Source organism: Caloenas nicobarica, chromosome 14 (genome assembly GCF_036013445.1).
Source record: "Caloenas nicobarica isolate bCalNic1 chromosome 14, bCalNic1.hap1, whole genome shotgun sequence".
In the NCBI taxonomy this organism is placed as follows: domain Eukaryota; kingdom Metazoa; phylum Chordata; class Aves; order Columbiformes; family Columbidae; genus Caloenas; species Caloenas nicobarica.
In genome coordinates, this window is record NC_088258.1 from 8260825 (window position 1) to 8282448 (window position 21624).

The 21624-nt window shown below is 43.2% G+C and overlaps 2 protein-coding genes across 3 annotated transcripts; one reads left to right on the plus strand and one right to left on the minus strand.

Annotated features, from left to right (window-relative positions):
* Positions 1 to 407: 407 nt before the first annotated feature.
* Positions 408 to 15844, minus strand: REXO5 (RNA exonuclease 5). 2 transcript variants are annotated; one of them, XM_065645147.1, is made up of 19 exons: positions 15511 to 15844; positions 13763 to 13884; positions 12740 to 12866; positions 11781 to 11865; positions 10294 to 10443; positions 10054 to 10142; positions 9141 to 9256; positions 8185 to 8323; positions 7564 to 7658; positions 6629 to 6731; positions 5883 to 6019; positions 5453 to 5561; positions 5007 to 5117; positions 4745 to 4882; positions 4105 to 4197; positions 3379 to 3598; positions 2677 to 2870; positions 1986 to 2095; positions 408 to 605 (listed from the first exon to the last, which is right to left on the minus strand). In XM_065645147.1, the coding sequence occupies exons 1-19, from the start codon at positions 15622 to 15624 to the stop codon at positions 536 to 538; spliced, it is 2322 nt and encodes a 773-aa protein (XP_065501219.1). In that variant the 5' UTR covers positions 15625 to 15844; the 3' UTR covers positions 408 to 535. The 2 variants fall into 2 exon arrangements, with proteins under 2 accessions (XP_065501219.1, XP_065501220.1); XM_065645148.1 differs by lacking the exons at positions 11781 to 11865; positions 12740 to 12866; positions 13763 to 13884; positions 15511 to 15844 and adding an exon at positions 11139 to 11297.
* Positions 15845 to 16031: 187 nt separating this feature from the next.
* ERI2 (ERI1 exoribonuclease family member 2) lies at positions 16032 to 21253 on the plus strand. The gene is made up of 8 exons (XM_065645043.1): positions 16032 to 16054; positions 16202 to 16341; positions 16608 to 16735; positions 17232 to 17388; positions 17922 to 18022; positions 18886 to 18967; positions 19611 to 19699; positions 19910 to 21253. Exons 1-8 carry the CDS (start codon positions 16032 to 16034, stop codon positions 21251 to 21253), a joined length of 2064 nt encoding a protein of 687 aa, XP_065501115.1.
* Positions 21254 to 21624: the final 371 nt, after the last annotated feature.

Below are 21624 nucleotides of genomic sequence, written 5' to 3' on the forward strand. Positions count from 1 at the left end.
GTGTGGGGTGTTCAGGGAGGGAAGAGAAGGTGGAGATCGTCCAAGACGTATGAATCACCAATTCCTCTGTTCCATGGACCAAGCACGCTGCTTTCCTGGAAAGGAGGCAGCGACTCTGCTTCAGGAGCTGGCACAGCACATTTCCAGAAATCCACACAATTCCCGAGAAGAGCTGTTAACTGCTGAGCAGCTGCCACAGGTCCTGCATTCACTGGCTGGTTTGTGGTCTGCAGGGTTTCAGTGGGGACACCCCAGCTGGCGTGTCGGTCTCTGGCAAGGAACAACTTGTGGAGCGACACCTGACAGGCCAACACGGGGCCTCCTCACCCACTGCCAGCGAAAACTGCCACAGCACGAAGGGTTAATGGAAAAGGTTTTGTGCTTTAAGATGTTTTGAATAGCTTTTATTTTTAGGCTTTGTAAAAGACACAGAGTGAAAGCCTATTGTTATTATGGTAGGAGATCTTTACAAAGACATCAATATTTAAAGTAATTAAAACTATCTTAACAAAACTTTGCTTAAAAACTTGGCAGTTTAACAAGCACGCCTCCCTCCATCTTCTTTTATTGCCATCAGACCAAGGCCAGGTTCTGCTCCATGCATGCTGCAATATAAACGAGAGGTCTGTTATTTCTGCTCATGGTAGCCTCAATGCTTGTTGGGCTATAAGTGAGAAGCCTGCAACCCTCAGGGTCAGCAGATTAAAAAAAAAAAAACAAAACCAACAAATATTTTTTCCAACCCAATAATTTTTTGGCATTCTTTTTAATCAAGAAGCCTCCTCTGGAGTGCCAGTACTCTGCCAAATGGTAACACAGGAACCCCACTTGGCAAGAACCTCTTCCAAGGCTGGGATGGAGCTCCCAGCCCCCTCAGCAGCCTGCGGGACTCCAGCCCAGGCTCTGTGGGCTCCGTCTGGGTGTGAAGTCCTGAATCTGCAAATGACACGTGGTATGGGCAGTAACTCCACAGCCATGCTCTCCCCAGACCTTCCAGGGGGGCTGACAGGTCAGTGCGCAAAGTAACTGAGGTGATACAGTGGTGTAGAGAAGAGGCAAATGATTTCTCAGAAATACAAAAAAAATGGACTCAGTTATAGCCCAGAAGAAAGCAGCAGATTATAAAAGGATGACATGTACTGCTGAACTGCCTGCAAAGGCAAACGGGGCAGAATTTGACACCAAGCTTGTGGAATAAACCATTTACACATGGCTACATGCAATCAGTACTTCTATGATAAGGTAGGAATTGCTGCTGTCTCATTTTATTTGCTATTATTCTTTGGTGGGGGGGAAAGACAGTTTAATGATCTTTATTTAAGAAGACAAATTATTTTAAAAACCCACAAACTAAAAAAAATTGAACAATTAGAGCAAATCACTCCAAGTACAGCCCTTAGCATGCAACCTTGCTGAAATGGTTTGTCACTGGCATTAAGCCTAAATATACTCTTGGCTTAGGACACATCTCCCTTCTAGGCACACTGGTGCAGAAGATAATACATCATTGCGATTCTTCTCAGGAAGCTCTGGAAGTGAGAGGGGAACCTGGCCGGGCTGCCCAGCCAGGCAGAAGAGCTGCTGCTGAGCTCCCTGCTTCTATTTCAGGGCAGGACTCCTGTCTCCCCAGGAGGGCAGCTGTGCCCTTTATCTGACTGTCTGAACAGCAACAGAGGGAGAGAACAGAAAAAGACCACCTGTATAATCAACACCGTACTTCAGCCTTGCTAATCTGGACCATCAGCTACAGAAATGGTTTCAGCACTTGTGCTTGTTCTGGATCAGGAATGGCTTATGAGCAGAACTTACTGTTCAGGCTTTATTGGCCCAACATGAAAGTCAGACAGAGAAAGTACAACAGCTTCTTCAGAGCTTCTCTTAGGCTTTCACTTCCTTGTGTAGGGTTTTAATTTTTAATAGCTTAAGATAAAAAATATTTGGCTATGCATTTTACTTGGCTCTTTGCAAAATAGGTGGCAAGTTACCTGTTCACTCCAGGAAAGAGAACAATGCACAGGGTGTTATTCTGCAGATTTCTATAAAGCTTTTTGATATGGTGGTCCAACTGCTTCACCTTTTTCCTTAGATCCTGCTCCTGCATAACAGAATGTAAGTATTAAAATCCCCAATTCACTGGCAGATCTGTAACAATCACACTTAAAAGGGTGTGTGGTGAGACTGACCCTTGGGCAGCCTCAGGGACGGAACGGGTGAGGACAGCGGTGATTCTGCTAGAGATGGCGGGCTGTGCGGTGGCTCAGCAGCGGAGAGAACCACACGCTCATCTCAAATGGCTCTGCAGCTTCCACCCATGACAGTGAGAGCTGGAACTAGACCTGTTCTTTCCTGTAGGGCTCCACAACTACTCACTTCTCCCTCTGACCATTTGCTATAGCTCTACACTGCTCTGTCTGCTCCCATGCAGTGGGCTTCAGTTCCTGTCCAGCACCACTCACTGCCCCAAGCAGCTATGCTGTGAGGGTTTTTTTTGAGGTTATACAGTATCTGCAAACATCATGTTATCTCACATGATATTACCTCTCCAAACAGCCGCTCTGCTCCAGCACAAGGAGACCCTTCTGTTACACACAGCTCTGACCTAAGTCTGCTCATAGTTACCACTCCTGGTTCCCAGGGCAGAACCTGCAACAACCATCAGCATAGCCTTAAACTCACAGAGGCAGAGAGTTGCTGCATTTTCTCATATAAGATGTTTCCTCCTTCCTTCCTCTTGCTGTGATTCATTTGCCAAATCCATCTCCAGAGGTGACCTGAAGCAAGAGCGTTCCTACTTCTTAGTTTGCTGCCCTTCACAGTCCATCCATTTATAACTTCAAGGGCATCCGCAGCACTTTGTGATTTCTGGAATTCTGAAACACAAAGAGAAGGGGAATGTGCTTTGGCAGTGATGCTGCTGCCCTGTTCCTTGTCAAATGTAGGGCAGGGCTAAAGATGAGATGAGAAACTGAAATCACTGCAGCAAGCAGATCATTTTGCTACTGGTAACCATCAGACTATAGAAAAGCCAGTTAACTGCAGGAGCACTCATCCAGTTCTCACCTTTTCAGAGGTGATTACTTGTCTGTGTGAAGCTGCACAGTAGCCAAGCCTAACACGGGGTTACTGGAGCCAATGAACTACCCTGGAACTTTTCAAAGTAAAGATTTTTTTTTTTTTAAGCAGTCTTTTTTTCATTTTAAATATTTAGCTGTAAACTGCTCCTCCAAACAATACATGCCTTCACTGTAGTATTTTAAATACCACCACTTCGAGCATGCATGAGTTTCAGTAGCTCTTGGTGTGTCTGTGCAAAGTCCCAAGGGCTGCTGAATGAGCTTATTTGAAGGAAATAAGCAGGCTGTATGTGAAGCTACTTACTGAGGAAACAGCAGTTCCTGTGCTTTCCACTCTGGAGATCCTTTGGCAGGAACAGTGTTTCCAGGTCTTTCAACTGGCTGAATTCTTCTTGCAAATCTGTCTCTGTTAATGACTTCTTTAGACCCGCCACATAAATCACACCTTCATTTTCTACATCCAGTTCTAGTTCCTTTATCAAAACATCACAGTCCAGCATGGCTGCAGTGACAGGTCTCTGGACCTGGGGTGGATTCAGCAGAGCAAACACAGCATGTCAGCCCAAGCAGCTCTGTGTTCTGAGTTTACATTTTAAATTATTTTCTGCCATTACCAAAAGTTGACAAGTTATTTTCCCTCACTTGAAAAAAAAAATATGACTAGTGAAGGCTAACTTAATTAGCCATGAAAATGGAAGAGAGATTGTAATGCAGGAACACTATAAAATAAAGAATCCCCTACTTTACATATGGCATTTTAGCACCCGGTTACTTGGCTCTTCCTTTTAAAGCTGAAGGTGGAGGTCAGAATGCTGTCTAAACCCTTCTGCTGCCAGGCAGAAAGGAAAAAAAGAGGGGTCTGTTTCCTTTCCACCAGTGCCTCTGAATTGTCCAGAGACAGGGAGATGGCAACAGCACAACCGGCCAGCATTTGCCAGACACTGCGCTGTGAGTAGATGTTAAAAGAGACATATCGGATGCTGCTCCTGAGCTCAACATAACTGGGGCTTCTGCTATTTGCGTCGTTTACCTTAATGCAGGATCCTGCTACCTCAGTTCCATTTAGGCTTTCCACAGCAAGCTGGGCACCTTCCAGCACTTCGTACTGGATACAGACATAGGGCTTGAAAGAGAATGATAAGATACTTCAGCCTTATCAATAAGACACATTAGCCATCCTTTTTTAAAAGTAAGGTCTCTCTAAAGCTGTGTTTACTTTAAAAAATATAATATTGCTTTAAAAATATAATATAAAAACATTTGAGGGTAATATATGTAACACTGTATGCTATAGCTGTTAAAAACAACCTTCAGTTAGCTCATCGATTAATAAGAACTTTTTTCTTTTTTTGGCCATTAAAGGCCTCAGCATATCAGTTCTCTCAAGAGGAACAAAAAGCACCTCAGCTTCTCCAATGCTTAATAGTCCTCTAGCTGGAACAGCCCAGTTAAGCCACATGAGCTGTGTTTATTCTTGTAATTGTGTGGAGCAGCTTTTAGATACCTTGAATAGTTGTAGCTGACAACTAAACCATCAGAAAAAAACAAAACAAACAACAACCAAAAACCAGAATAACTAGTATTTCAGTGGTTCTATTTCATATCTTTCCAAGAGATTGCTCGAGCCTTCCATGCCTGTCAGCAAGCTTAATGCTTTGAGTGCTCCTCACCTGGAATGTTTCCGTCACTACTGTGAGAGATTGGATTGGTCCACACCTCCCAAATTCTTTTTTCACAGACTTCAGGCAAAAGCTTTCTTCAAAAGGACCTGCGTAAATTGTCAGCATGTCAGTGAGCTTGCTTCTCACCTGTAGGAACACAGATTAGAGAAGGAACTTCACAAAGCAAAAGAACTAAGCTACTTGTTGCCTCCAGATAAATAACATCTTTTTCCAAGCTTGGCAATGAAGATTATTCTCAAAAAACCAGTACCTTTTCACAAAGCCCAGCAAGAAGGTGAGATGCAATGTACTCTGGACCCAAACTAAACTGGATGATACTGAATGTGGACAGGGGAACATCTTCTAAGGCTCTCTGAAGAATCTGTAGGGAAGAGAGTGTACAAGGCTCAAAGAGGTACAAGACAATTGTACTGCAAAGGATCAGAAACAAAGCTATTGAACTAAATTCCCAACTTTAATTTTCATTATTGTCCAAGGAAGCCCTCAGGCAGAAATTCTTCTTTAGTGAGTCACGAGAGGATGTAGAGGATCAAAGCTTAATTCTGCAATGTTAAAATGGATTTAGCTAACTTGGTATTAACACTAACAGCACTGTCAGTCAGCTTTTTAAAATAGGACTCATCTACCCACCCCCAGAACAAGAACTTTGAACTACTTTGATGCTTGCTTAGACCAACCCACTCTAAGTCCATTCACCTGTTTGTTTGAAGTGCTCAGGTTACTCTGACACAGGCCAGAAGAGTCCAGTTCGTGTCTGCCCAAAAGGAGGGGTTTTTGGCCAGTCACTTGCAAGCAGTCTAAAAAACTACCAGAGAGAAGAAAGCTGTGAATCACAGTACTTATCAATATGGTGAATTAAAAACCTTTCAAGAAATGCTTGTCGGAGAAAAATGACAAAGTTCGTTAAAGAAATTTGAAGCAATATTCTTGTCCTCAACATCAAAAGAAGCCTAGAAAATGCTTTGTGAAATCTAAGACACAACTTCTGCAAGTTTTTCAGTGCTATCCTACAATTATTTGTGTCTCTCTGAAGATCCTGATAGCTTCTGAAAAACACAACATACTTCTTTGCTTTTACTGAGGATTCAACAGAAGAAAACACATGCATATTTGAGAATCTTATTACCATGGTTTGGATAAATGTGGAGCCGCATTCAGCTGTTTCTGGACCCTACATCCTTGTGGCTGTAACGCAGCTTTGTTCCGTGAGACCTCAGCCAGTTTTTCAGCTGTCAGAAGCATTTCCAAGTTTAGTTCTGCTACCTTGGGGAAGGAAGAAGATTAGTAGTTGGCTTTCATCTCAGCTAATTGTAGCTAACTGAAAAGCATGTGCTTTCTCTATGAGTCACCCCGGCACACTCCACAGTAGTGAAGAAACACAGGCATTAATTTCTTGCCTTATTATTTTTTGTTGTCATTTTCAAGCATGCAGAACTCACAGCATCAACCAGCAATCATCTCCAAAAAAGTTCTCTCAGAAATCAACGACAGAAGCAAGAGACTCATAAAACCAGCTGAATCACTACCATAACATACAAGGCGTCTCACTTCTTTTGCCTGGAAAAATGACAGGCATTCTTGTAGGCTGAAGTGTCTCAATCCTTCTTTACCCAATGCCCCTCTTCAAGATCATCAGCAATGCTGATTCATGTCGGTGTCTGAGTGCTGAAGCACTGGTAATGCTCAGGTTATTAAGATACCTGGATATATGCTGAAAGTAACAAGCTGTCAAAATTGAGGCCTCTATCACAGCTCCATTTTCTCTTTTAAATCAACAAGAGGATGGGCAGGAATGTTTTTTTTTTCCTTCATAAGCACAACAACTTGTACATTCTGCAATTAAGGACAGAAATCTTCATTAGATATAGCTACCTTTGCTGGTCCTCGCTCAATAAAGAATTGAGCCAATTCCAATGCAGCTCTAGCATCTTCTGCAGGATCATGCCCAAGCTTCTGTTCACACTGAATCTCCTTCCTAGGGCATCAAAATTAGGTGTACAGGCAGGTTATCTGTTTTTCCACACTGACCAACATCCTGTCTTTTCTAAACTGGGTCCCTTTCGGGCAAAATAGCTTTCCCCTTTCCAAAAGGGATTTCAGTTCTGTGCAGCAGCATTCTTGTGAAATATTCCCAAAAGTTACTGCAAGAAATGTTTTTGCAAAGTTGAGCAAAACACTGTTTACTGGGTTTGACAGAAGCAGTGCTAACACTTGGTACTCTGATGCATGACTATTTTTAATTTTACTTCTTCCTTGACCAATGACCCAACTCACTGTTAGCACAGACAGAGAAGCCATCTCCAACTCAGTGAAGTTTGGTGCTGCAGAGTATTAATATTTGCTGTGTGAATGGTGAGAACTGTATCGCTAAGACATACTATCCAGTGGTAGCTAGTAAACTGAGGAATGCGACTGAGGTCAGTAAATCACACTTTCATACCTTAGCCTTTCTTTCTTGCTAAGTGCAACAAATCTCACTTGTGTGAGCCAGAGTGTCTTTGTTGCTCTACAATTCAATACACCGGTACTGGTGCAGCCCTGCAGAAAAGCTAGTCTTGCAAGGACTCAAATCTGGCTGGGTCACAGCATCCCTGCTTACTCAAAGACAAGCCGGGTTATTATGCTACGTGATGTTCCAAGCAGGCACTAAATTCTTCTTTACTATGTCTCTTTGCACAGCCTGCTCCTTTCCTTTGAATTTTAGTGAAAAAATTAATAACTACAATGCTACTAGTGGAAGAGCAAGACCCTGTGACCCACCATGACAGTTTCTAATATTTCCAATGACAACACAGTAATAATCTTACCCTAAAACAGCTTTGGCTAGAAATTTTAACTTAAATCTTCGACCTTCATTTCTGGCAAAAAGCAATGAAGTATCAATAACACTGGGGTGGATCATCTGGAGAAGACAAAACATCAGCAGTTTAATTCAAGAACAGCAGTCATATAGAATTGGGCAGTAACTCCATTGTTACCTGTGCCTCTGCGTTTTCATTTCAGTTGCCAGTTTCCTACTGGTCCTCGACAAGAAGAGCAAATGGGAATAATGAAACAAGCCCAACTCTCTAAAACTCTATTGGGAGTATCTAGATTGGGTTAGAAAGATTAACTATGATTTGAGCATTTTACATTGGTTAAATTAAATAAAGGAAGGATTTCAGTTCTTCCCACAACAGAGCTATCTGGCTGAAGCAAAGAGGTACATCTATGTCTGGGCAGACTCCTCCCTTTCTTTGGGGTTCTGAAGAGCCCCTTGCAAGTTTTAGAGACATAACGAAAGTCTCTTTTAAATCCTTACAGACATAAGGCTATTGATAATAAAAAGCAAAGCGTTCACTAATCAAAAGAGGAAATGTTTAGATGTTCCAGGTCTGAAATTAGTATCACAGCGTTGAGAAAAATAATACTCTTAAAAGCATACTCACTTCCAAAGCCTGAAGATCAGAATTTAGAGAATGACCCACCAGTACCGCATCATGGGGAAGCATTTGTTTCAGTCTGGTTTGGATGTCTGACAGTTTTGTTTTCACTGGAAGAAGCATTTTCTTTGTGATTCCTGAGAATCTTCAAAAGTTGAATGAGGAAAAAGCAACACATTAGCAACAGCACCTACTGGAGAATATTACAAGCAGGGCATGTAAAATATGAACTCAGTGTAACTGACAGAATGCCATTTACTGCTTTCTGTTCCGACATAAAGAGGATATACTGCAGATATATTCGACTGCTATGAGTGCTACCACATCTGTTTCCAAAGTTTATCTCTCTCAAGTATAACTTAAGTGATGCAGTTCTTAGCATCAGATAGCACAGGTAAGGAAATACTGCAAGGCTGATGGTGGAAGCATCCAAGTGACCCAAGGAGACTGGCATGTCACCTCCTGGATATAGCCAGGCAAAGTTTTGGGAGAAGATAAGGCTTGAGTTTTGCCTGGTTTTGTTACAATACTGAGCCCAGCCCTGGAGATGTGTACAAGCTGACAAGCTGCTTTATTCATTTTTTACAGATGAACAGACTCAGCTATGGAGCAGCGACGCAGACTGCAATCCTGTACTCTTATCCTCCATGTTATTTTATAGCCAGCAGTGTAAAGAGTAACTTGTCCTGTGTATCATCAATTTGTCACAGAACTTTTCCTAGAACACTGCAGAATGGTAATGCTTCCGCATCGTAGCCACACAGGCACTATGTAGCAGAGAGTGTATACGTAATGTTGGTTATTCTAATCACAGAGCAAGAACTGGATCCTTAACACTTGAGTGAAGTGCAGAAGGTACCTGTGCACACCAAAGCCTTCTGAAAGATCTCACGTCACAGGCTTAATTTGAAAGGGTTGCAGCTCTTAAAGATGAAGAGATAAGAAACTTATGTGCAAGTCACCTGGTGCGGTAGTTCACTACTGTGCTTTCAGGTTTGACTAGTTCATTCAAGAGGCATCGACCCTGTGCATCCACCAAAGAGACACGGGTGACTTCATTCCCTTTTGCAGTCAGGCACTGTCCGGAAGAAGCAGAGGCAGTTGTCGAATCAGCACGATGCTGCCACTCAAAAACCTGAGCTAACCTCTGATGTGGCTGAAGCCAGTGTCACTACTAAGGAGCTACTCAACTTAAAGATCTACCACTCATAGCTAGTTGTTTTATACTGCAGCATGCTTCATTTTAATTGTTAAATGGCCACCATAAGCACAGCAAACACACAGACAAGCATAACACAAAGAAAACCATGATAAAGTGCCGATTTCACAGAATCAGTGTGTGCTCCGCACTGCAGAGCTGTCACTGAAAGCATCTTCACCAGAGACAATGTACAATTTAAAAGCAGAGTCCAGGTTGTATCATTAGTTACTCAATGCTGATGCCAAATAGGGATCTCTGCAAAGTAACAAAACTGCACTAAAGGAGGAATTTTCACCACACCACGCTGTCGAAAGATCTGCCATGGCTAAAGATGTGTGACAGGGAAGTATTGTTCCTCTCCCAAACCTTGGGGAGGGCTGGGAGGAGGAATTCCCCAGCATTCTCAGGGCTTACTGCAGCATTGCCGATGGGCCTGGCAGATCCAGCTGCTGCTCCAACAGCCAACGCAGAACTGGGCTCTCTGCTGCTCAAGAGAATATTTCTGTCTTGTCACCAGAACCATTTCCTGAGTCCTTCCCGTGGCTGCATTTAGCCTTGGAACCATCAATGAAGGGACCGGCAGCAGATGTTAATATACCAGAAGTGGTTTAGCAAGTAGGGTGCTTGGCTCGCTTGACTATATTTTGTAAGGCCACACACATTTATTTTTTTACCATTTCACAATCCAGACCAAAGAGGGGGCTGCTGTCCGTCCTCTGCTGATCACACTCTGTATGTACATAGCCCTTACATCTAGGGGAGCCTAGAACGAAAAGATACCTGTGAATAAGGAACCAACCTCTCTCTTCTAAAACTCATCATCTGTCTTATATGACCAGATATATCACTAAGTGTCACAATTAAAAAAACACCCAAGCAACACAACAAAGCAACCAAAGCCCTCAAAAACTGACCTTTTATGGGATAGTCATTTTTTTCCTGCTCTTCTAAAGTTAGAGTATAGCTAGTAAGGCCTTGTTTTTTTTCTCCATACTTCCGAATGATGGGATCACGCTGCAAATCTGAGCTTTTAGGAATACAGTCACTGCTAGGGGAAGGCAAACCTGTAAAACACAGAAGCACGTGTCAAGCTCAGACAGCGCTCCCTGCCTGCAGCCAGTTTTCTGCATCAGTACGCACGCTAAGAGGCTACAGCATGTCAAAGGAAAACATTACCTGGAACAATAAACTGGACAGACAGAAGGATGGATCGACAGCTGTCTGTATATCTATCTGTCCATCTACCTCCAGTTTATTTTTATATATACTCATCTCTCTCTTCAGTTTATTAATCTCTCTGCAGTTCATAGCTCATTTACCATGTGTACATATATCTATACTTTATATATATAATATATACATAATTGTATATACACTAATGTATATACTGTATATATTAAAAATATACTTGAAATTCAAGATACTTGAATCTTACTCCCAGTTCAGCTACTGACAATTCTGGCTGATTCAGAGCAAGTCACATCACAAGCCTGTCTCACGTTCCTTTCAGAAAGAGAACAATCTTGCCTTGCAAGCACGACAGCATAATCACCTGTCACTTTGTGTAAGCTGTAAAATAAGTTATCTTTTCTATCTTCTCTGTGGAGTTCTTTCCTGTAAGTACTATCAGGAGAAAATGTGTTTTAAGTGTGGCTCACAAAGAAGCAAGCACTGAACTGACACCAGAATCCACAGCTGTATAAAGTTAAATTATCCTGTATGTGATTCTCTGCAGATTGCACTTAAAAGAAAAATATACCTGACATCTCAGACCTGTGACTGTGCAGCAGGTTCACAGTCAGGATGGCAGAGGACTTGTCAATACACTGAAAGTAACAGCTGCTCATTCTCCCATTTAGGACTTGGATTCAAGATTCTTTGTTACACTTCTAACAATTTCAGTGAAGTTTGCATTGTAGTCTCTGGCAGGTTTTGTACAAGCCTGTTGGATTACAGTCACCTCTACAAAGAGTATAAAAATAGGACATCTGTTGTCAATACACCTGTTCTTTACCTTGATTTGCTGCTCAGTATAACAAAGAAAAACAAGAAGAAATTAGTAACTACTTAGCTTGAATCTAATTTATATCTCTGTATCTTTTCTTAGATACATCTTAGAATAAAATACCCACAAAACGTGTAACGAAGCATCAGAATTTTGGATTAAACATGTTAAAAACTTTCGCTCTGCTTTTTGCATTTACTTGTGACAATAAGCCCAATAGAGGGTTACTGAACTGGTTAGGGTAACTAGTCTTGTGGTTTAAGCCATTGTATGTTTTCCTTTGTAAACATTTTACCACAGCAACATGCTGGGATTGCACAGGATGCAAAGTCATAAATCACTGTTGAAAGTGAACCACTGTGGTTGACAGAGATGATGCAAAACCAAGCAAGATACCTCGTGCAGTGTTTTGAGGCTCCAGGTTTGCTCCTTCTCCATATAGGCTGGCTAGGAAGTTGGCGGAAGGTGTTAATGTGAATCTCTGAAAAAAAGAGATGTGTTAGAGACTTTGAAACAGGAGCAGAAAAATCAAGCAAGAGAGATGTTTCTTGATCCCCAAACCAGCCCAATTTAGACAGGATGGATAAAGCAGCAGTGGAAATACGCCTGGTGTCTTCCCAAGGAAGAGAAAAAAAACCAAACCAACACAAACCAAACCTGTTTTAACAACACACGATATAGAATTCTTTGTACTAAGGGAGAGATTTGCCTTCCCTGATCTGATCAAGAAGGGAAATCTCGAGACTTTCTTTGACAGAAACTAAAGCAAGTTCCTGACTAGCCAGTTAAGTTGTGATTTGCATTCGCTGCAGTTCAGAGAGAATTCTCTAGAAGTCTGAACTGAGGTGCTTCTTTCTTTCATCCTTCAAAAATGTTGCTTGTAACTCAGAAAATTAAAATAATTATTTTAATAATCTTTTGGGGAATGGGAGAGATTTGACATAAAGTGCAAACAGTAACAGTGAGATTTTTCAATCGGTGGGAATAGTACACCTCTATTAAGAGTCTCCTCACTCAGAGTAAATTCTAAATTAACCAAGATATTTTTAATCTCATTGGCATCCTGATGATGCAGGAAGCATAACAGTCAGAGGACTGGAACATCAATACAAGTTTCACCTGGTAAGGCTTCAAAGACACACATCTTGACAACCTGTTTCTAATATCAAAGCCTTGGCATTTGTTCTGAGCTGACAAAGGCTACAAATAGATCCTCCCATCAGCTTGCATTAAGAGTCAAAGACAGCCACTTCCTACTGTAAAAGGCAATAATATCACTGCAGAGGTTAATCCCTGGGACATGGTTTCAGGACTGGAAGAAGTTTAGAAGACAGCAACGCAGTTTGGGGACTTACATGCTGGAACACTTTTCTGAGGTGTTTGAACTGCAAATAGAATTTGTAGAAATGGAGTTGGCTCATTTCATGTAGAACAATAACCACGACCCCAGCCAGGTGGCTTTGGTGATAAATGCGGCACCAGCTGCAGTTAAAAAAAATATAAAATTAAAAAAAAAAAAATCAAAGCAAACCAATTATCAAGCACTCTTAAAAACAAACTTGGAACCAGCCCAGCTTTTAAGTCAGTGTATGGCAAAGTGCCAAATTACTTCGATGAGGAGAGGCTTTATAGCTTATCTCAAACTGCCACATACTCCTGGAAGCAACATAGTGTAGGAGATAGACAAAGAATGAGTTACAGCAGAATTCTGCTGTGGTGCCATTTCAAGACATTTATTCCTCATTTATATGCATCAGAATGTGAATACATACGAGTAACTTCAGCTGTAGTGATGCAGTGCGGTGAATTAATGCATCAAAAAAAGTTTCACAAAATTTTCTATTTGCTACTAAAAATCTGAAGTGGGATCACTTTTGCCTTGAGTTTCATTTCAAGTTTCATTACATTTCACCATATTTTTGCCATCTGAGGTTATACACCCTCCTCAGCCTTTCCCTTCCATTGCTTAGAGTTGCCCTGAAAAAGGGCAAAGTGATTAATTTTTTTTTTCCCAAAACACTTTAGCACACTGTTTCAATGATATCTGATATAAAACCTGTCTATATTTTTTGTGTTGTGTTGATGTTTTTAACACGGCATTTCGTTTCTCAGTGCATGAAACTTCTTCTGTTCCACAAAATTGTTTCGTTTTTGATAACTGCATGAAACAAAACTACAAAACGGAAGAATTTTTGTCCAAAGAAGAATTCTGGTCTCCGGCCAAGTCTAACAAATGTATCTCCAAAACACCATAATTCCATTATGGTGGCTGCATTGCAAGGATTCCAAAACCAGCACGGCCAATGTGCGTTTAGGAACTTTTTCACAGCAGGTGAGGACACAAGACAGGGTTGATTCTGACCATGGGTGTGTTATACCTGGGCTGCGCTGCATTGTGGCACTTTCCCAAGGCTGCATACTTCAACAGCTCATACAGCTGGTCATGGCTGATTTCGCAGTCCTCACCAAATAAAGCTGCTGACAAGCGAGATGACTTTTCCTGTGAAAAGGGGAATGGCTAGTCAAGAAAGGTTTTATGTAATCACATAAGTTCATGGAAAACGAAGTGAATTATATGGTAAAGTGAAACTATTTACTATTTGGGTACAATCAGCTACATTTAAAATAACTCTTCCGCTCATTATGGGCAACAGTTTCCTTTCAGATCACTCTTCAATATTAAATTTGCTATCAATATTTCAGTAATCCAGATACTCGAACTTCAAATATTTAATAAAGATTAATGTAAGCAGATGTATGTAGTAAGGAGACTTAAAGTTATTTGATTTGCAAACACACGATTCTGATCTCCTCTCTCAACCCACTCACTCCCTTGTTGCTGTAGAGCTGCGGGCATTTATACAAGTGTTATAATATGTATTCACTTTGTATAAGGTCTTACTGAAATCCATTTAACTCATTTACTTTATGTGATCTGTTTTGGCAGACGGGTTTGCTGACCCCTGCAGGAAAAAAAAAAGTTTCAGTAAAATCCAAGGAAACTGCAGGAAGCATCAAATAGATGAGATGGAGCAAAGACTGTACCACAGAGTTCGACACAACAGTTCTCTACGCCTAAATCCACAAATTCTCCTAAAAGCTAATCAGCAAGTAAATGCCTGATTTTGGAGACCTTCACTGACCATATGGCCTCTTCCAACAGAGCTCCTTTGAGCTGTAAACATTTTAAAGATACTCTTTTTCTATGTGACGAAAAGACATCACAGCATACGGGGTCAAGAAAAAAAGCCCACAGAACGCTACAGAATATCAAATCCCACAACTACCAGATAATAATAAACAACTACCAGAAGTTGTGTTTTCCTCACCACACTAACAAGCCTCATGCTCATTAATTCTGACAGAGCCTGCGCACGTGGGACTGAGCTGGTGCGCTTTTAACGCCACCTGTGATTGGTAAGAAAGCTGAACAGAGGTGACAACCTCTGAGGTTCAAGTGGTTAAGAAACATCTGGTAGTAATAACACAGGGCAGTGTAATTGCTAGTCCTTCATCCTTCATGCTAAGTTAGACAAATAAGTAATGACACTGTCATTTTCAATACAGCCTAATTAGAGCTCTGCAAAAAAGCCCCAACCAGCCAGCAGAAGTTTCATTTCACCAAGTGACCTGGCAGCCACAGGAACGTCAGTGTCTAACCAGGTACAAACACCACCAACCTCGCGGGTCGGACACGCCGGCTCCTGTCGGGTGCTGGGTGCTAAACGGCACCCTGGCTGAGGGAGGTGTCACCATGGGCTGAAACTGCGGGTGGACTTGCATCCTTCAGGTGTGAATGTGCTGAGCAGACACAGTGCTGATCTCAAGATGTACTTGGTTTAGGGAAAAATTATATTGGAGAGGGCATTTATTTTGTAACAAAATTCCTTCAGTGCAAACGCCTAACGCTGGGCTCACTGCCGTGTTTCCTGCAGCAGAAACCAGTCCACTATCTGTGGGTGTTATCTTCAGCCAGCCCTCGGGCTGGACTGCCAGTAAAACCCGGGTTTGCTGACTTTCCAGCATCCCAACGCGTGATGAAACAAACCCGCCCACAGCAAAGCGGCTGTGGAACACCCGCAGCCCCGGGCGATCCCCCACAGCCCCGGGGGACCCCTCTGCTCACCTGGGGGCCGCCGCCGTCCGCCTTCCTCCTCTTCCGAGCCGCCCGTCGTGTCCCCGCGTCCTCCCCGTCCCCGGCCGGCCGCTTGAGGCCGTTGAGGCGAACCGGCTCCGCCATGGCCTGGCCGGCAGCACCGCGGGCGATGCGGTCAGTCCGCCCCTGTCCGCCGGGCCAGGCCCGAGCGCCCGCCCAACGCCAGGGCTCCCCCGGGCAGCACCGGCGGGGGGGACCCCCCGCAGCCCTGACGCCGTGGGGCCGGCCCCCGGCCGCTCCCTCCTCCCCGGTTCCCCCCGGTGAGGATCCCACCTCAGCCGCGCCGGGCCCTGCAGCCACCGGCGAGCACGCCGCCTCGGCACGCGGCTACCCGCGCCTGCCTGCGGGCAAGGCCAGAGCAGCCGATCCGCCGAGCGCGCGGATGGGGGCGGCGCCGCTGCCGCCGGCGGGAGGTTTGAAATGGCCGCCGCGGCGCCCAGGCCGCTGCGGGGTGGTGGTCGCTGCCCGCCCGCCCGGGGCTGAGGGCGGAAATGGCCACCAAGCGCTTGGCCAGGTGCGGGGGGATCCCTCCCACTCAGGCCTCTGAAGGGACCGGGGGGGGGCGGTGCCGGTGCCCGGGAGGTGGAGGCCTCGGGGGGGCCGGGGCAGGGGGCCCCTGAGCACGGGGGCCGGTGCTGAGGCGGCGCCGCTGGGTCCGCAGGGAGCTGGGGCTGGCGCGGAGCAGCGCGGGGGCGCGGAGCAGCGCGGGGGCGGCCGCGGGGCAGCGCTTCGGGCACCTGATCGTCCTGGACTTCGAGGCCACGTGCTGGCGGCGCGCGGAGCGGCGCGCGCCCGAGATCAGTGAGTGCGCGGGCGCGGCCCCGAGATCAGTGAGCGCGCGGAGCGGCGCGGCCCCGAGAGCGGCGCGGGGAACAGGGGAGGGGCGGCCCCGCCCGGCGGTGCGGAGGGCGGGGGGGTCTGAGCTTGGGCTGTTGTGTCTGCGCTCCCTTGTGTTCCAACTCGGGACATTTCAACCCCGGTTTAAAGCAAATGGAACCGTTTCCGTGGGGAGCTCTGACCTTGGTGGCACTGCGGGGTTTGTTTTTCTCGTTCTGCTTTTGTCGCAGTTGAATTCCCAGCAGTTCTGCTAAACACTGCAACAGGGGAGATCGAATCTGAATTCCACACCTACGTCCAGCCCCAGGAGCATCCTGTTCTTTCTGATTTTTGTAAAGAATTAACCGGCATAACACAGGTATATTGTTATTTAGTATTATTTTCATAGAACCATTTTGGTTGGAAAAGACCCTTAAGATCATCGAGTCCAACCATAACCGAACTCTGGCACTAAACCATGTCCCCAAGAGCCTCATCTACATGTCTGTTCAACCCCTCCAGGGATGGTGACTCCACCACTGCCCTGGGCAGCCTGTTCCGATGCCTGACAACCCCTTCTGCGAATAAACGTTTACTAATATCCAATCTGAACATCCCTGGTGCAACTTGAGGCTGTTTCCTCTTGTTCTATCAACTTGTTACTTGGGAGAAGAGACCAACACCCACCTCGCTACAACCTCCTTTCAGATAGTTGTAGATAGCGAGAAGGTGTACCAGTACAGGTGTACCGGCACACCAGTAGAATTGCTGTTTACTATTATTTTAAACATGCTTTTAAAGGGCTGAAGAAAAACAATTCTCAAATGAATTTCAGTGCCTATTAACACATACAAACTTCTTGTTCTTTCCTAAAGAACCAGGTTGATGAAGCTGTCCCTCTAAACATTTGTTTGTCACAGTTTTGGAAATGGATTCAAAAGATACAGAGGGAGAAGAAAATTATATTCAGTTCAGATATTCCAAGTCATTCTATTTCAGAAGCAAAACTATGTACCTTTGTTACTTGGACAGGTAAATAAAATTCTAATTTCCTTTTTCTGTGGAATAATACACACAACATGAACACTTGGTGGTGCTAGTGAGATTGCACCATCACTTCTAGGGAGTAAAAATCCCGTTAGTGTGTATCGAGGATGTGCAATGTTGGGATAAGACTGAAAATATTAAATCCATTGAATCCTGATGTGTTCGCTACATCTTTGCCTCCAGGGACCAACATTATATTTTTCTGCTTTACATATAGTGAACAGCGTCACCATTCTTAATGTGTCTAAAAGATTTAATGACGTCTTTGAGCTCTTTACCCATCATGAAGTCGTTGTTTACTAATAGGAGGCATTCACTTATCCTGATGTCCCATTTCTGCAACCCTCGGGCTTTTCATGTACGAAGACTTCGTTAGCTGGTGCTAATGAAGCCCGTTAGCCTGTGCTTCCTGCCCAGCAGCACAGGACTACTCCTATGTTGATACTATGTCCTTTTATGTAGATTTTAGGCCAGTTCTTTAGTGATGGATTATTTGTGTTGGTTTTTTTTCTGTGCAGACTGGGACTTGGGTGTGTGTTTGCAGTACGAGTGTAAAAGGAAGCAGCTGCGAAAACCTGACATTTTAAATTCCTGGATTGATCTTAAAGCAACATATAGGGTGAGAAGATCGATAAACTGTGAAACATTTATACCCATATTATCACCTCAAAAGCTAACTGTATCTGAGGTTACAAGCCAATGTTATGTGTTCCAGTGACTAGAGAAACCCATTTGTCTTCTTTTCATGTTGTTATCACTGAACTGTGTGAATTTTATTAGAAATCTTAAGGCTAAGAAAACAACCTCATGTTATTGTTAGATAAGTTAATGATGAACTATGTATTTTATTACATAGCCCACACTGCAAGGCAGTTCTAAGTTGGGGGCTAACAGCACCTCCGTGTGCCTTTCCCTGTGTAGTGAAGGAAACTTTCCAGGAGTCTGCCTGTCCTGACATGCTGAGCTTAGGCTCTTAACCCAGGTAGCACAATTATGTCTGTAAAGATAAACAGTGTGAATATTGCCCCTTTCTAGAGGTCAAAGGAGATTCCTGGAGTAAGCAGCAATACTCACTTTTTCTCCTTTAAAAAGGATTTACACCTATGCCACATATATTAATGCCCATGCCTTTGCAACAGTTTAAACATCTCGTGATATTATTTGTTCTTCAATGCTGCCCTGTTAAGGCCTTAATCAATGTAAGCCATAAAGTGTTACTGAATGACTTCAGAGCTAAGACAGAAAGGATTAGTTTAAGACTAAGAGAAGGGATTCATGGTTCTTGCCATTCTAATTTGTTACAGGCCAAGTCCCTTACGGTCTTATGCTTATTTATCCCAACTGTAAACTGAAGATACTGGACTTGCACAATTGCTTTGTGAGATGTATTATTCATAAGGTCATAGTTCTGAAATGGTTTTTACTTCACTATGAAGAGGTTTTGAAATGCTTTATGCTAAACAGCTGTATTCTATTCCTTAGACCTTCTATAACAGGAAGCCTAAAGGCCTAAGTGGCGCTTTGCAGGATTTAGGGATAGCTTTTGCAGGACGGGAACATTCTGGTAAGTATGATATGATGGTCCTCATTTTAATATATTTATAAAGCTAAATAGCTACTATTTACCTTTAGCTAGCTAAACCAAAGCAGCTAGAAATAGCTAGTCATTACTCTAAATAGTAACTGTTGTTTCCAGGTTATGCAATATTCTGTCCAACAAAAACATCTAAACAAGAAAGTCTAGATGCTTCAAAGATCAGAGTCTGTCATTTCTAACCTCATGCTTTATTTCTGAAATCTCTCCTAGTGCTGTTGAGTGCATGTTCAACAGGATCAATCTCTGAATTGCTAGGGTGCAAAAGTACAGGAACAATAAAGAAAAGTGATTTTACCTTATAGCTCTGGACAGCATATTAGTGTAAAAGAATATCAGCACAATATGATTTTCTAACATGATTAATAAAACAGAGCAAGGGTTTTAAAAAATGTGGAAATATATTCAGCTCTATGGATTGGTCCTTCAGATATTTCAGCACAGGGAATTTATTACTTCCACTTCCCTATTTTGAACTAGGTAACTATGTGTCCAAGTTCTGTCAATCCCTGTCACTTATGTAAGGCTTGCTCAGATGACACTTTTCCTCTAGTAAGAACTATCCCCAGTAGTAGTTTAAAAAGAAGGCATTAATATAACCATACTTTTGAAGGGCTGGATGATTCTCGGAATACTGCCCGTCTTGCTTGGAGGCTGATTTGTGATGGATGTGTGCTGAAGGTTACTAAATCTTTGGATAAGGTTAGTAGCTATTTTGTATTTTCCCTTCTAGCTGCTTTGTAGCCTGCAATACAGATGAAAGGTGAGCTGTTCAAATAATAAAATTAGCATCTTGACTGTGAATTGAACAGAATGGTCCTAGGCTGGTACACTTATTAATTTTGTGCATTGATTCCTAAAACTTCTGGGTATTCACTTTCTCAAATCTCCTTTTGTTTATTGGCTCCCTAGGCACATCCGAAAAATAATTTATTTTCCAGAACACTGACTATAAACTTCGCTGACAAGACTCCACTGGGAAGTAACAGCAGACTGGAAACATCTAGAGATGGAGCTTGTGAAACAAACTCTCTGGCTGAGAAAAACAACAATGGTATTGCTGGAACTGAGATAAATTCTAATGTACAAACTGAAGAACCACAGAGCGCTCACACCGATCCCTCTGCCCACATCCACGCTGTGCCCAGCAGCGGCTCAAGGACTGAGTTACACGCGCAAGCCCGAAGCTCTTCAAGAGCATCTCCTGCCAGATTTTGTGCTCCCCTGGCGCAGGTAGGGCGGGCTGGCAGTGCTGTGCCCACAGGCACTCAGCAAGGGCTGAGCAGCGGGCAGGCTCTGAGCACGGCCAGGCGCAGCCCCCCAGCGCAGGGACCAGGCCTGGTGCTCGTCTCCACAACCATCTCCTCCGTTAACATCTCCCATGAGGACATCAGCACCAGTTCTGATTGCTTGGCTCTGCTGACTGACTGGGAAGATGTTGCTTTGATACCGGAATCTCAATATGAGCAACATTCAGATTGTGTTCAATTCAACAGTGACTCGAGTACAGATATTTTACCTGTGCTTGAAGAGAAAACTATTTTGGAACAATCAGCTGTGATGAGTTCAGATCATCAAAGTCTGGAAAAAACTGTAGTACCTGTGGAACCTCCAAAAACTATCATTTACAAAAGTCCTGATACTACTATCTATAATGCAGGAACAGCACAAAGACAGACTTCAGATTTTTCCACTTTTAAGTTACCATCTGCAAAGGTAAATGCTATTTCAGCACAATCATCATTAACTAGAAATTATTCTATGCATTCAGAGGGTCCTAAAAGAAAGCCAACTAGTCCAAAAATGTTCCCACCAGCAAAAAAACAGTCTTTTGCTATATATCAAGAGAAAACTGCATCTTTTGATCATTCCTTACCTTTAAGAAGTTCAAATTTGCCCAAAGCGTCTCCGGCCATTCTGAACTCCACAGTCAATTTGAATCAGTCTGTAAGAGCTGTGAAAAATGGAAAACCGACTCCCCCTCTGTGTGATTGTGGTCGAAGAGCTAAAAAACTGTATGTGTCAAACAATGGTCCAAATCACGGGAAAGGATTTTTTTGTTGTCCTGTTGGCAAGCATGAAGGCAGTAAGAAAGGTTGTGGATACTTCAAGTGGGAATATGCAGTTCTAAAAGAGAAATCTAGTGGTCTCACCCTGAATGCAGACCCTTTGACCTCTCTTGGAACTTACACAAGCAATTCAGGGAATTCTCCCAACAAAAAATATTTGTGTCTTAGACCCTCTATGAGAACTTGAAAATTGATATTGGGGTTTTTTGGTCCAAATCTTAAACTCAGTAGGTTGATCACGCTTAATATAATCAGGACGGTCAGATTATGTCAGATATATGTTTGAGAATGGGACAAAACCAACACTGGTGAACACAGATAGAAATGGAAATTGTTCAAGCATAGAAAAATATCAATATATCAGAAAGTATCTTGTTAACGAAGTGTGAGAGAACAGGTAAAACTATAAAGTGCCAACATTGAAGTATGAGCAACTGTTGCTACAAATCTTAAATTTCTGCTTTATCATGTATTTTAAATTCTTTACTAGTCCAGTTCTTAAAGAACATTTTAATGATAGAGATTTTTACTTATACCTTTTTTTCTAAATATATGTGT